At 42.7% G+C, this 13,158-nt stretch overlaps 1 protein-coding gene across 3 annotated transcripts in view; it reads left to right on the forward strand.

Annotated features, from left to right (window-relative positions):
* GNE (glucosamine (UDP-N-acetyl)-2-epimerase/N-acetylmannosamine kinase) overlaps positions 1-10,433 on the forward strand; it is a 62,766-nt gene extending 52,333 nt beyond the window's left edge. For all 3 annotated transcript variants that reach the window (XM_060014512.2, XM_060014511.2, XM_060014513.2), the window contains 7 exons: positions 90-177; positions 913-1,123; positions 3,652-3,781; positions 4,150-4,371; positions 6,762-6,944; positions 9,558-9,674; positions 10,196-10,433. In XM_060014512.2, the coding sequence (XP_059870495.1) occupies positions 90-177; positions 913-1,123; positions 3,652-3,781; positions 4,150-4,371; positions 6,762-6,944; positions 9,558-9,674; positions 10,196-10,431 (1,187 nt within the window). In that variant the 3' untranslated portion in view covers positions 10,432-10,433. The remainder of the gene's footprint in view (positions 1-89; positions 178-912; positions 1,124-3,651; positions 3,782-4,149; positions 4,372-6,761; positions 6,945-9,557; positions 9,675-10,195) is intronic.
* Positions 10,434-13,158: the final 2,725 nt, after the last annotated feature.

The following is a 13,158-nucleotide window of genomic DNA, read 5'->3' on the forward strand; positions in this document are numbered from 1 at the left end:
GGCTACTTATGAGCACGACACACTGCTCATTTCTATATTCTTTGGTTTCTCCCACTTCCGAATCGCTATACGGCACTGGATTTACCTAGGGGAGAATGTCCTTCATGTCCGGGATGCTGATACCCAAGACAAAATATTGCAAGCGCTGCACCTTCAGTTTGGTAAACAGTACCCTTGGTGAGTGTATACTTTTAAAGTGATTTAAAACAGGAGCTGTTTTGGGCACCATTTTCAAGCTGTGTAGTCGCCCTAATGGTGCTCTCATTCTGCACCCTTAGAGGTCCCTATCTGCTGGTGAGACAGGGCTTGCTAATCTACCCCCTGTTACTCTACCAAGGGTTCCAGTGGAGAATAATTTGTCTCAGTTAATACAGCACTTCTGCTAGGAACTACTGCTTTAGCCTATTTTGAATTTCTGTAAGTATTAGAAAGTAATGTAACGATTTTCTTTAAAAATAGTATAGTTCAGCATTTTAATTTAGACTATCCTTTCTGTTTCAAATTAATCAGATTTTCCTTTATTTGATTCTTTTTTTCTGAAAATAATTTTTTCCTTACAAAAGTAAAGATGAAAACCAAAAAAGCAAAAAAAATTTTTTTACTGTCCCAAACTATGATATATTCTGAAATTGGCTTAACAAAGATAATTTTTCTTTGATCTTACAGGCAATTTGTTAATGATATCTCAGGAGGAAATAGTTGTATTGCAATCAACAATGGTTTTAGATATTCTATTGATAATATGAAGGTATTTAGTTAGAGTGTGGCTGAAGAGATCCAGATGTTGTTATTTTAAAAGAAGAAGCCCAAACTATTTATTACCCGAAATTTCAGATTCCAATAATACTGTGTCCTCAATATAATTTAATATGTACAAGAGAAACAATTTAATTGACTTTTTGGACATTGCAGTTCAAAGATATATGGGGATGGAAATGCTGTTCCGAGGATTTTGAAGTTTCTCAAATCTATTGATCTTCAAGAGCCACTACAAAAGAAATTCTGTTTTCCTCCTGTGAAGGATAACATCTCCCAAGATATTGACCATATTCTTGAAACTCTAAGTGCCTTGGCTGTTGATCTTGGTGGGACGAACCTCCGAGTTGCAATAGTCAGCATGAAGGTAAAATAACTCCTAAGGTTTTAACTTTATATCCCATACGAGTAGTTGATTTTTAAAAAGTGTGGTTGGAAGGTAGGACTAGAAACATACACAAGAGCTTGTAATCATTTGCCCACAGTATTGACTTTTGGTTCCATTACAATGTGTGTCTCACTATTTTACTAATCACTAACATTTTTTTTTTTTTTCCTGGTATGCGGGCCTCTCACTGTTGTGGCCTCTCCCGTTGCGGAGCACAGGCTCCGGACGCGCAGACTCAGCGGCCATGGCTCACGGGCCCAGCTGCTCTGCGGCATGTGGGATCTTCCTGGACTGGGGCACGAACCCATGTCCCCTGCATCGGCAGGCGGACTCTCAACCACTGCGCCACCAGGGAAGCCCTCACTAACATTTTAAAGAAGTAAAGTTCTCAGGGAATCCAAGTTAGTAGACTTGAGTTGACAATGGGAGACCCATTAGGCATCAGAGAGAGCATCTGCCACCCAGGAGACCTGATATTCTATACTTGGTAACAGCTTGGAGCATGGAGTATGTTGATTACTCTCACTACCCAGGGGAGGGCGTCTGCAAATGGTGAGGGGAATTGCTTCTCCTCTAGATCATGATTTCAGTTGCATACAGCATACCTTCAATCTCTTAACCAAACCATCACCACAGTGTTGACAGAACCTTTATAAAACACCAAACTGTCCATGTTAAAATGATCTCTGGGGCTTCCCTGGTGGCGCAGTGGTTGAGAGTCCGCCTGCCGATGCAGGGGACACAGGTTTGTGCCCCGGTCCGGGAAGATCCCACATGCCGCAGAGCAGCTGTGAGCCATGGCCGCTGAGCCTGCGCGTCCGGAGCCTGTGCTCCGCAACGGGAGAGGCCACAACAGTGAGAGGTCCGTGTACCGCAAAAAAAAAAAAAAAAAAAAAAAGATCTCTGATGACTTAACAAGGAAGAATAAACCTAACAGAAAAATCTTTGTTTGAAGCATTGTAGATGTGTGAAGTTTCAGGAATCCATGAGAAATACAGAGGACTTTAAACACAAAGTTGTTTAGATCAAATAAAAGCAAAACAAAACATAATTTTAGTGAAGACAAAGACCTCCTTTATAAATACTCTTTAAAAAGTATTAATAGAAAAATATTTTCTTAACATAAAGATATATTCCATATCAGTGGTGAACACCCTCTGTAGCGGCATTTCTAGAGGTATTCCTATTAAAATCAAGTGGAAAAGAAGGATGTTTTCTGCACCATTTAACATAATTCTCAAAGTTAGGAAGGGAATAAAGCAAGGAACGAATAGCAAAAATGGCGATTGTGGACAGGGTAAAACAAAAAATGTTATTTATAGACAATATGAATAAACCAACAAGCTTGTAGAATAACACAATTGAGTAAAATGGCTAGATATGATAAATATATAAATATCAATACCTTTTTACTTATATGAAATTGTAGGTAAAGATTTGAATTTTTCTGTAGGTGATTATTTGTCAACCCTGATTGCACATTAGTGTTACCTGGAAGCTTTAGAAAATATATGGATGCCTGGCTCCCACCCCAGACTAGTTAGATGCCAGTCTCTGGGGGTAGGGACTAGGCATCAATATTTGTTCAAAGCTGCCCAGGTGATTCTGATGCACAGTGAAGGCGGAGAAGCACAACTAGGTTTATTTTTAATGACAGTCATTAGTGACAGCTTTAACCCTTGTAAATGGACAAAAATCCATTAATAACAGAAGAATGGAAAAAGTGATCCTATTTAGAACAACAGAACTTATAAAATAAAGTCTTCTGGTTTCCTAAACCAGAAAACTATATGATCTATAAAAAGAAAATCTAAAAACTTTAAAATATAAAGGCTTGAAAATTATCCTGGTTAGGAGTGCTGAGTATTTTTTAAATGTCAGCACTTTCCAAATTGAATTATGAGTTTAACATAATTCTAGTCAATTTCAGTGAGGCTTTTTAAAGTTTAACCACATTATTCTGAAATTTACTTAAAATAATACACAAGTGAGAAGAGCAAAGAAATTTAAAAACAAGAATAATTAGGAGGGACTGTCCCTGATTGGTATTAAAACATATCACTAAGCACAGTAATTTAAACATCATGGTTCCATACCATTATTGACTTCAGTTATGGCAGATGATTAAAGCTTAATGACTTAGGATATTTATTTAGTTGCTTCAGTATTTAAACAAGGAAATTTTGTCAACCTGAAAGAGTTAAAAATGACCTTCTAATGACGATTCAGATTAGCCAACATTCACCTTATGTTTAAGAGAGGGCCCATCTGGTTGGCTGTGGAGTTGTCATTGCTTCAACGGCCACATGCTAGGTTGTCTTCCCAGGAAACTACCTGAGTGTATCCCAGGGCTGGCCCAAGCCAGACAGTGGATCCCTTCCCCAGCAGTCATCTGACTCTGCAGTACTGTCCTAGAGTAATGTCTGATTTATTGTGAAAAAGGTCAAAGATTCAGTGTATGCTCCTTAGCTGAGACCCATGAGACAGATCTGTTTTTTCTCTTTCAGGGTGAAATAGTTAAGAAGTATACTCAGTTCAATCCTAAAACCTATGAAGAGAGGATTAATTTAATCCTACAGATGTGTGTAGAAGCTGCAGCAGAAGCTGTAAAACTGAACTGCAGAATTTTGGGAGTAGGTGAGATTGTAAATTACATACCTAAGCAATGTTCATTTTAATGTACAGTTTGCTGAGTTCTGATGCATGATGGAACATCAGGTCACTGTCTGCCCTGTGTGTAGATGGTTCCAGGTCCTGTCTGTGGGCCCCAAGCATGGGGCCTTCCTGGGACCCCAACAAACATTGTGAGAGAAGCATTGATGGAACTGTCAACCTATGGGGAGCCACAGATTTAGCTCAGAACTGCCTTACATTTCCTTGCAGTCCTTGGTAATGTTTGTTTTAGGAGATCTTGGGTGAATTAGTGTTCCAAGCCCAGAAAGTCAGCACACTTTTCTGAGATTGCTCATTAGAATCATTTTCCTTGTGTTTGTGGTGGAGCCCAGGCATTTCCACAGGTGGCCGTGTAAATCCTCGGGAAGGAATTGTGCTGCATTCAACCAAACTGATTCAAGAGTGGAACTCTGTGGATCTCAGGACCCCCCTGTCTGACACTTTGCATCTCCCCGTATGGGTAGACAATGATGGCAACTGTGCTGCCCTTGCAGAAAGGAAATTTGGCCAAGGAAAGGGCCTTGAAAACTTTGTGACACTTATCACAGGCACAGGTAAGAGGAGTAGAGACGGCTGCTTCAGGAGCTAGGGTGTGTGTTGGGGCACGTGCCTTTACCACTCAGCCAGGCAGTTTACAAGTCAGCTTTCACCTTCACTTCCTGCTTGAGTAGAGTCTGAAGGTGAGAGTGAGGGCCCGCCCAGGTCTTTTCTGAGCATGTGCCCCGCCCTGTGCATGCATTGGCCTTCTAACTTCCCAGGAATCGTCTGAGCTATTCAAAGCCCTTATTCCCCAAAGCTTCTCATTGCTCATTCTCCAGGATTTCCTCCTACTCTCTTTGGTTAGTATATTGTTTGTCACAACTGTTGTCCATTGCCCTAGGCAGTAGAGACTAATAACTATATTTTGCCTTTAAATGTTTTTGGTGAGTGCCCCCTGGATAGCCCCCTCAGCCCTGGGAAAGTTCTGGGGTAGGTGAGATAAAGGCAAGCCCTTTGAGCTGGTCCTCTGGGAGCCACCAAGCAGGTCAAAACAAACCACCACAATTCTTTGAGAAGAAGGTTCATTCTGCTCTCTCCATATTGCCATCTGTACTGGCAATGTAGGCTATTATTCTAGGCCATCGCCAAGCTGGGGGGTGAGGGGTGGGTGTGATGGGACCAGAAAATGCCAGAAATCTCTTACTAAGATTCAGCCGGTTTTTTCTTGATTAATTGTTCCCCTGGTTGTTGTAAGGTTTTGGTTAGTTTCCAGAATTCCAAAAAACTCGATTCTGACAGTTTTTGCCAGTTTGTTCATTGCTTTAGTGAAGGGATGGGCTTTTGGAGTTCCCTACTCTGCCACTTTTGCTGATGTCTCAATTTGTTTTTTTTTGTTTTGTTTTGTTTTGTTTTATTTTGTGGTACGCGGGCCTCTCACTGTTGTGGCCTCTCCCGTTGCGGAGCACAGGCTCTGGACGCGCAGGCTCAGCGGCCATGGCTCACGGGCCCAGCTGCTCCGCGGCATGTGGGATCTTCCCAGAACTGGGGCACGAACCTGTGTCCCCTGCATCGGCAGGCGGACTCTCAACCACTGCGCCACCAGGGAAGCCCCCAATTTTTTTTTTAAATGAGAAGACGGGCTCAGGTAGTCAGTGTTCGAGGCAGCACTTGGTCCCACATATGCCTAACTTCAAACCGTGCGTGCTCTTTTTTTCGTTTTTAATTAGGGTATAGCTGTTTTACAATGTTGTGTTAGTTTCTACTGTACAGTGGAGTTCCCTGCGCTATCCTAATATGTATAAAACCGTGTGTGCTCTTAAACTCCACGTTATACTACCTCCCTAATGCTGAGCTCATGCACTTCTCTTAGTCTCGGACACAGTTTTAGCAAGCTTGGATATCATTTCCTAGTTCAGAGCAGTAATAACCTGCAAATTAGAGGAGTGAGGGTTGATGAGTAGGTGCCACAAGAAGTAAGAGATGGCAGGACAACTCTAAAATGCAGACCCTATTAAAGCAAAACGCCCTTTACCCCTTACTAGCTCCTCAACTCCATAACAAAAAGTACTCATCGATATTCAAAATTATTGAATCATAGATTTTTAGACATGGTGGCATTATGAAGAGGCAAAACCATGTTTCATATTCTCTGTTTAAGAAAGCAGGTGGGGGCTTCCCTGGTGGCACAGTGGTTGAGAGTCTGCCTGCCGATGCAGGGGACGCGGGTTCGTGCCCCGGTCCGGGAAGATCCCACATGCCGTGGAGCGGCTGGGCCCATGAGCCATGGCCGCTGGGCCTGTGCGTCCGGAGCCTGTGCTCCGCAACGGGAGAGGCCACAACAGTGAGAGAGGCCCGCGTACTGCAAAAAAAAAAAAAAAAAAAAAAGCAGGTAGTGTATGAAACCTTTCAGAAAGATTGTCTTATCTTGGGTTTCTCCCACAGCAGAGCCTGAGACAAGGAGTTCAGTGTGGGTATTTTATTTTGGAGGTGATCCTGAGAAGCAGGAGTGAGGGAGTGGGAAGAGTGGGACAGAGCAGGGGAGCCATTAGAGGATGTATTATCAAAGTTGCCTTGAGGACAGTGGGGGTTGAAATCTACCCAGAGTTGTCCACTTAATCTGCTGGCTCCTGTCTCTCCTTGGTTGACAGCTGCTTCTGGGCAACTGTGTGTGCATGGCTACTAGGCTCTTACTTGAGTGTTGGAGAAGGCCTTGGTGAGAACCAAGTTGAAATCATAGTGAGCCAAGCAAATGCAACACAGGGCATTGGAGGATCAGCTAAAAATATTTCCATACAAAATGATTCCAGGTAAAGCTTTGGTACTTAGTAAATTTCAGCTATCTAGGAAAGTAGGCACCATATAGAACCTCACATTCCAAAGCTTTGCTAAACAGAGGAGGCGTTGCCATAGCAGTTTTCTGTTTCAGGTGCAGAGCCACTTCAGTGATTGTCATCTCTCACTATAGGAATTGGCGGGGGGATCATCCATCAGCATGAACTGATCCATGGCAGCTCCTTCTGCGCTGCAGAGCTTGGCCACATTGTGGTGTCCCTGGATGGGCCTGACTGTTCCTGTGGAAGCCATGGGTGTATTGAAGCATATGCCTCTGGAATGGCCTTGCAGAGGGAAGCAAAAAAGCTACATGATGGTCGGTTTCTTTCACCTGAGGAATTAAATAGCCAAATGGTAGACAAGTACTTCAAAGTAGATATTCCAAAGAGAGCTGAACGCTGACACCAGAACTTTTAACCTTTTCACTCCCTAGAGGAAAATCAGGGCTCCACATACTGCAGCTCAAAGTCTTCTTGGTCCTGACCCGTATTAATACCTTTCCTCTCCAGCACTGGGAGGGCCGGGGTCTTGAGCTCCAGGATAGCAGGGGAGATGTCTTTCATTTTTGCCTTCTCAGCCCCTAGCACAGGTTGGGTACTTAATAGAGATTTTAATGGAGAATTAAATGGATGAACATATTACAGTTTTTCAACTGAGAGGTTTATTTGAATTACACCTATTTCTGGACATGTTATTAATGTCAGGATGGTTTCTAGTCTAATTCAAGAGGGAGTCGTTTAATATCATTACAACATGGTGTGTCAAGTGGAATGAGAACGATGGCCAAGGAACATAGATGCATATAGGAAGGACACCAGTGTTCCCTCCCCGCCCTCTCCATACAGGGAAGGGAGCGTTAGGGTGCTGTCCTGGGAGTTGAGAGTCAAGAGGGTAAACAGAATTATTGAGGCAAGTTTGGATGAGCCAGGGAGCATTTCCAAGCATAGGAAACAGTGGTGTTGGTGCATAAGGGCAAGGCAGGGTATAGTGTAGCAAGAGGTAAGCCAGGACCAGCAGCTAATGGAAAAACCACTGAAAAATTTTAGGGTAAAGACATAGATCCAAATTTTAGATTCTTCACCACACTTTTTTTTTCTAGCGGGAAAATGGTAGTTGAATGGAGGTTGGCTTTAAGGGGGACAGTTCTAGAGTGACTTCCAGTTTTCTGGGTGGACACCTTTGGGGGTGGGGACATGAGAGGAGGAACAGGGCTTGGCAGAAGCTGACGGTTGGGAACCAGTGGGACATGCAGGTGGGAGCGTGCAGGAGGCAGCTGGCTGCAGGGGTCTGATGCTCAGGAGAGGGGACAGGACTGAAGTCAGGATTTGGAATCATGGGCACTGAGGTGGCCATTAAACCTGTGAATGAGACTTGCAGTGAGATGAAAGTCCAGGGTGGAATCCTGTGAAATGTCAGCACTTGAGGGCAGGGAGGAAAACCAGGAAAGGGTAAAGTCACAGGAACCAAAAAGGGAGTGTTTCAGGGAGGGTAGTGGGTAGTGTCAAGTGCTGAGTAAGAGGAAACCAGAAAGTTAATTGGCTTTGACCCTGAGGAAGGACATCATTTGAAGCCCTGAAAACAGTGTTTATTTTTCAGTCTCATTTTTATCAACACCCCCCCCCCACTAAGGAGCCTAAATGTTTAGACAATTTTTTCTAATCATTCAACCCCATGAAACTTTAATACCACAGATACATTGTTTATCTGTTGTTACTGTCTGTATAAAAAGAGTAAGAATTTTTTTGCCCACAAGAACCAGTTTTTGCCCCCATGGGGGTAAATGCATATCTTAAAGAAGTTCAGTCAAGTGGGAGCAGAAGCCTAACTACCCTGAGTAGGAGCAGAAGTGAGGGTTGAGAACGCAGGAGGGGAAGGGTGGAGGAGCCCTTACAAAAAGGCCCCTGGGGAGAGAGGGAGAGATGAGCTGTGAAGCCCTGGTGGAGGGGCGAGAGAGGGAGAGCAGCGGGATTTGCGAACACAGACCTGTTTATAAGCCGGGGCAGAGGAGTAAGGGAGTTCTACCTGGAGGCATCCTTTATCTGAGAGGTCAGAAATGGGGAAATCTCTTGGTAGAGGGAGCTGGGATAGACGGTCTGAGGAGATGAAGGCTGAGAAGGGCAATGAACGGGAATGGGAGAGAGTGGCCAGAGCAGCTGTGAGGGCCCCTGGAAGACAGGAGACCACCACTTGGTGTCTAGGTAACCGTCTGCTTGGTTGGGATTTTCTCCCATCAGAGCCCAAGTAATAGCAGATGAGGAAGGAGTTTGAATCTGGGTTGGTGGCTGGCAGTGTGAGGGGCAGAAAGTCAAGGACTACAGATAACTACAGAAATATCTACCATTCATTTAGCATTTACTCTGGCCAGCACTTAACTTGAGTACTTAAGTCCATTTTCTCATTTAATCCCTAAAGGGATCCTGCTAGGGTAGGTATCATTACCCCAGTCTTAGAAGAGAAACACGTGGAGGTGACATGGGCAGGGTAGTGCAGCCCGTGGTGGTAGAGCTGACAGCTGAACCCAGGTCTGTCCGTTTCTGAGGTGCTGTGCCTTCCTGCCACTGTGGGTCACTGGCAAATAATGCAGCCTTGCATCTGGCATAGATAAGGGAGGAGATGAATGCAGAGGAGTTCTGGTAATTTTGGGGAAAAAAAACACTTCAAGATTGTTTAATATGGAAGGGGGAAGTGAAGGAGGCTCTGGTCAGAGTTGAGGATTTCCAGTTAGAGAAGTTCTGGATGATGTATAAGCAGGCAGCAAAGCCCTCTGGCAAATGTATATGGATATTTACGAATGATAAAAAGCTTTGCAAATGTGAAAAGAGATTATCATCTTCCCACTTGGAGGCTTGCCGCCCACAGGCATAATTATGAGCTTGGCCTTCCGAAGCTCATGAATGACTGCTTCTCCTTCTCACCTCTGCTCAAACAGAAGACCAGCTCTTGGTGGAAGGGATGTCAGTGCCAAAAGACGAAGCTGTGGGCGCACTCCATCTCATCCAAGCTGCGAAACTTGGCAATGCAAAGGCCCAGAGCATCTTGAGAACAGGTGAGCACGCGGGTCTGGGCAGCTCTGACAGCCCAGGGCTCCGACAAATGCCCAGCCCTCAGGACCAGTGCAGAGGTAATTTTCCTACTTACTGTTCAAGGTATTTGGCAGTGTTGCCTTTTTAAACAGGTTTTTGTTTTGTTTTACAACTATGAAAAAACTACTTGTTCATTTTCTGGAAATTTAGAGAAATACAGGAGAGTAAGAAAAAGTATCTTTTAGTTTTACTGTTCAGAGATATCAACTATTAACATTTCCTTCCAGTCTATTTTTTTTTTACATAGTTGAGATCATATAGTATAGTATATGTACAGTTTTATACCCAGCTCTTTTCATTTCAAAGTATCACATAATCATTTTTTCATATTAAGGATAAATCATATAAACAGCTTTAAAAGTACTGCTTCCATGAGGTAGTGTGAACGAACTATTCCTGGCTGGTGCTCTTCTCCACCTTCCTCTTTGACTTTGGATTTGGCTCTCTCCCCGAAAACTTGTTTTTAATTTTTGTTTTCCTGTAGCTGGAACAGCGTTGGGTCTTGCGGTTGTGAACATCCTCCACACTATGAATCCTTCCCTTGTGATCCTCTCTGGAGTCCTAGCCAGTCACTATATCCACACTGTCAAAGACGTCATCCGCCAGCAAGCCTTGTCCTCGGTTCAGGACGTGGACGTGGTGGTTTCGGATTTGGTGGAACCCGCCCTGCTCGGCGCGGCCAGCATGGTTCTGGACTACACGACTCGCAGGATCTACTAGTCCTCCGAAGAGTGGACGTGGACCGAGATTCAAGAGCTCCTTGGCAGAATCAGGTTGTCTTCTAGATGAGCATTTCTTAAAAGGCAAATTTGGTATTTCAATTTATTTGGCAGGTGACTTTGGCAGAGTTTTTGCTTTTAGTCTCTTCCAGAGTCACTTTTCCCAACCCGTTTTTGTAGATGCTGCTCCTTGTGCGGTCATTTCAGCTCAAACCTTGTCACAATCTTCTGTGCCAAAAGGAGCTACAGTAGTAGCCGAGGAAGCCTTAGGACTCTGCTTACTAGATGTACCACTTAGACCTGCAGGCCTTGCTTGGGGTGTGACCTTGATACTGGAGTTTGGATTATTAATCCTTCCTCCTCTGACCCTAAGTTCAGAACACAGAAAGGGATCCAGTCAGGGAACAGAAGGAAATCTCACCATGAAGGGCTTAAGTAAAACCTTTTTAAAGCAGTTTTATTGAGGTATTTTTTAAAGTGCACAACTTGGTTGAGTTTTGACATATATATACCTATGAAACCATGGCCACGATCAGGACATCAGGTGTATGTATCTCTCACCCCCAAACATTACTTGTTGAAAGATGTTATTTGCTATTACTCTCTCAGAATCTTGAGCAACTTTAGATCAGGGATCTGAATTACAGTGGCCTTAGTGACCTTGTCCTTATCTTCTTAAGGCCAGCTGAGAAGCCACTAGGACTTACAGCCTCTGAAAGATTAACCATCCCAGAAGGATCCTTGCTACTGACAAGCAGACACCTCTCCCTTCAATAGCTTTTCATACTATGTTGAATATGACCCTGGAGTGTTGATTAAGGCAGTGTTTGTTGTGTGTCATACCTAGAGCCCACATCTGTGAAATCTGGATTCTGGCTAAATAAGATTCCACGCTCGAATTGGTGTCAAGATAACAAAGGCCAAGGTTCTTGCTATTAATTTCAACCTGGAAGAAATACTGATAGCCACCATTTATTAAGTGCCTACTGTGTGCCAGGCTCTGAACTTGGTGCTTCATATGCATTATTCTAAATTCTCACAACCAGTAAGGTAGGTGTTTTAATTCCCATTTTATAGAACCCCAAACTAAGTCAAGTGGTGTGCCTAAAGCCACGTGGCTAATGAGTCTTAAAGACAGGGTTTGACCCGGGTCCCTCTGTGTTTTTTCTGCTAAGCCACACAAACCTCTCTTCATATCAAAAACTTCCAAAGTGCAAATATATTCTAATTTATTCCAGGCTACCAAGAGCTTTCACAAGAATATCTTATTAGCAAATGAATCGATTCATCCTTGACACTATCTCTCAGTGGTGAATTTAATAAAATATTCCTGTATGCTGTGGTAATTTTGCCAGTACAGTATTTGGTCTAGTGACAGGTTTTTATGGGTACTTTTAGATGACCTTAAAAAGGACATGCATATGTTTTTCAGATTGTTTATTATTTTAGGAAAACCTGAAGGTTTCTACAGCATTATTTCTGTGTTCACATATAAAATGAAGGAATCAAGTTTGCATTTGAATTACTTCCTTCCTGGTGGGTTAATGTGAAAAGCTAGGTTGGCTGATTCTTAGAACTCTGTCAGCTCTGAAATAATCTCCAGGTCCTGGTTGATTCCTGGGAAGGAAGCTAGTTGGCTTGGCCATCAGTGTCTGGGGCGGGTCGGTATACCGTGAAGGGGCATCAGCTGTTCTTTGATAAAACCTACAACCACTGCATACACCAGACAGTTGCACTGCTACCAAGTTTCATACCAAATATTTGGAAGGATGGTATTGAATCTAAAACCAAATCTTAGTTTTTATTAAATTCATGGAAAGGCTAATATATTCCAACATAATTATTACATATAGCTAAATGATCACATCTTAATTTATTTTAATGTAAATATTTTTATTTTACTGTTCTGAGCCAAATTCTAAAAAAATAAATGTATTTCCTTGTGGAAATCCTGCCATTTCTGTATTTTGTTTTGTTCTTAATTAGCTCATTAGCTAAAAGCATTCCCCTTCCCAAAAGAGATTTGTTGTGCTCCTTACTTTCTGAAGGTCATATAACTTCTTTAAGGCATTTAATATTGATTTAACAACCACCCCACCAAAAAACTTTGTTAATAGAAAGCAGTTATATAACTTTAAAATATATATTGCAAAATGATCACCACACTGTCTAGCTAATATCGTCACAATACATAGTTAAGAGTTTTTTTCCCTTGTTAAGATCTACTTTCATAGCAACTTTCAAATATGCCATATAGTATTATCAACTATAGTCGCCATGCTGTACATTACATCCCCCTGACTTATAACTGGAAGTTTGTACCTTTTGACCCTCTTCACCCACTCCCCACCTCCCAACCCCCCACCTGTGGCAACCACCAATCTGTTCTCTCTGAGCTTGGTTTTGTTTTTTTAACATTCTACATATAAGTGAGATCATACGGTATTTGTCTTTCTCAGTCTGATTTATTTCACTTAGCATAATGCCCTCAAGGTCTAGCCATGTTTCACAAATGGCAAGATTTCATTTTTTTTCTAATGGCTGAATACTATTCTGTCATATATATTTACACATTTTATTTATCCATTCATCCACTGATGGACACTTAGGTTGTTTCCATTACCTTGGCTATGTAAATAATGCTGCATGTAAGAGTGCATATATCTTTTTGAGTTAATGTTTGTGTTTTCTTCAGATAAATACCCAGAACTGGAATTGCTGGATCATA

This window comes from Delphinus delphis, chromosome 6 (genome assembly GCF_949987515.2).
Source record: "Delphinus delphis chromosome 6, mDelDel1.2, whole genome shotgun sequence".
NCBI classification, from domain to species: Eukaryota; Metazoa; Chordata; class Mammalia; order Artiodactyla; family Delphinidae; genus Delphinus; species Delphinus delphis.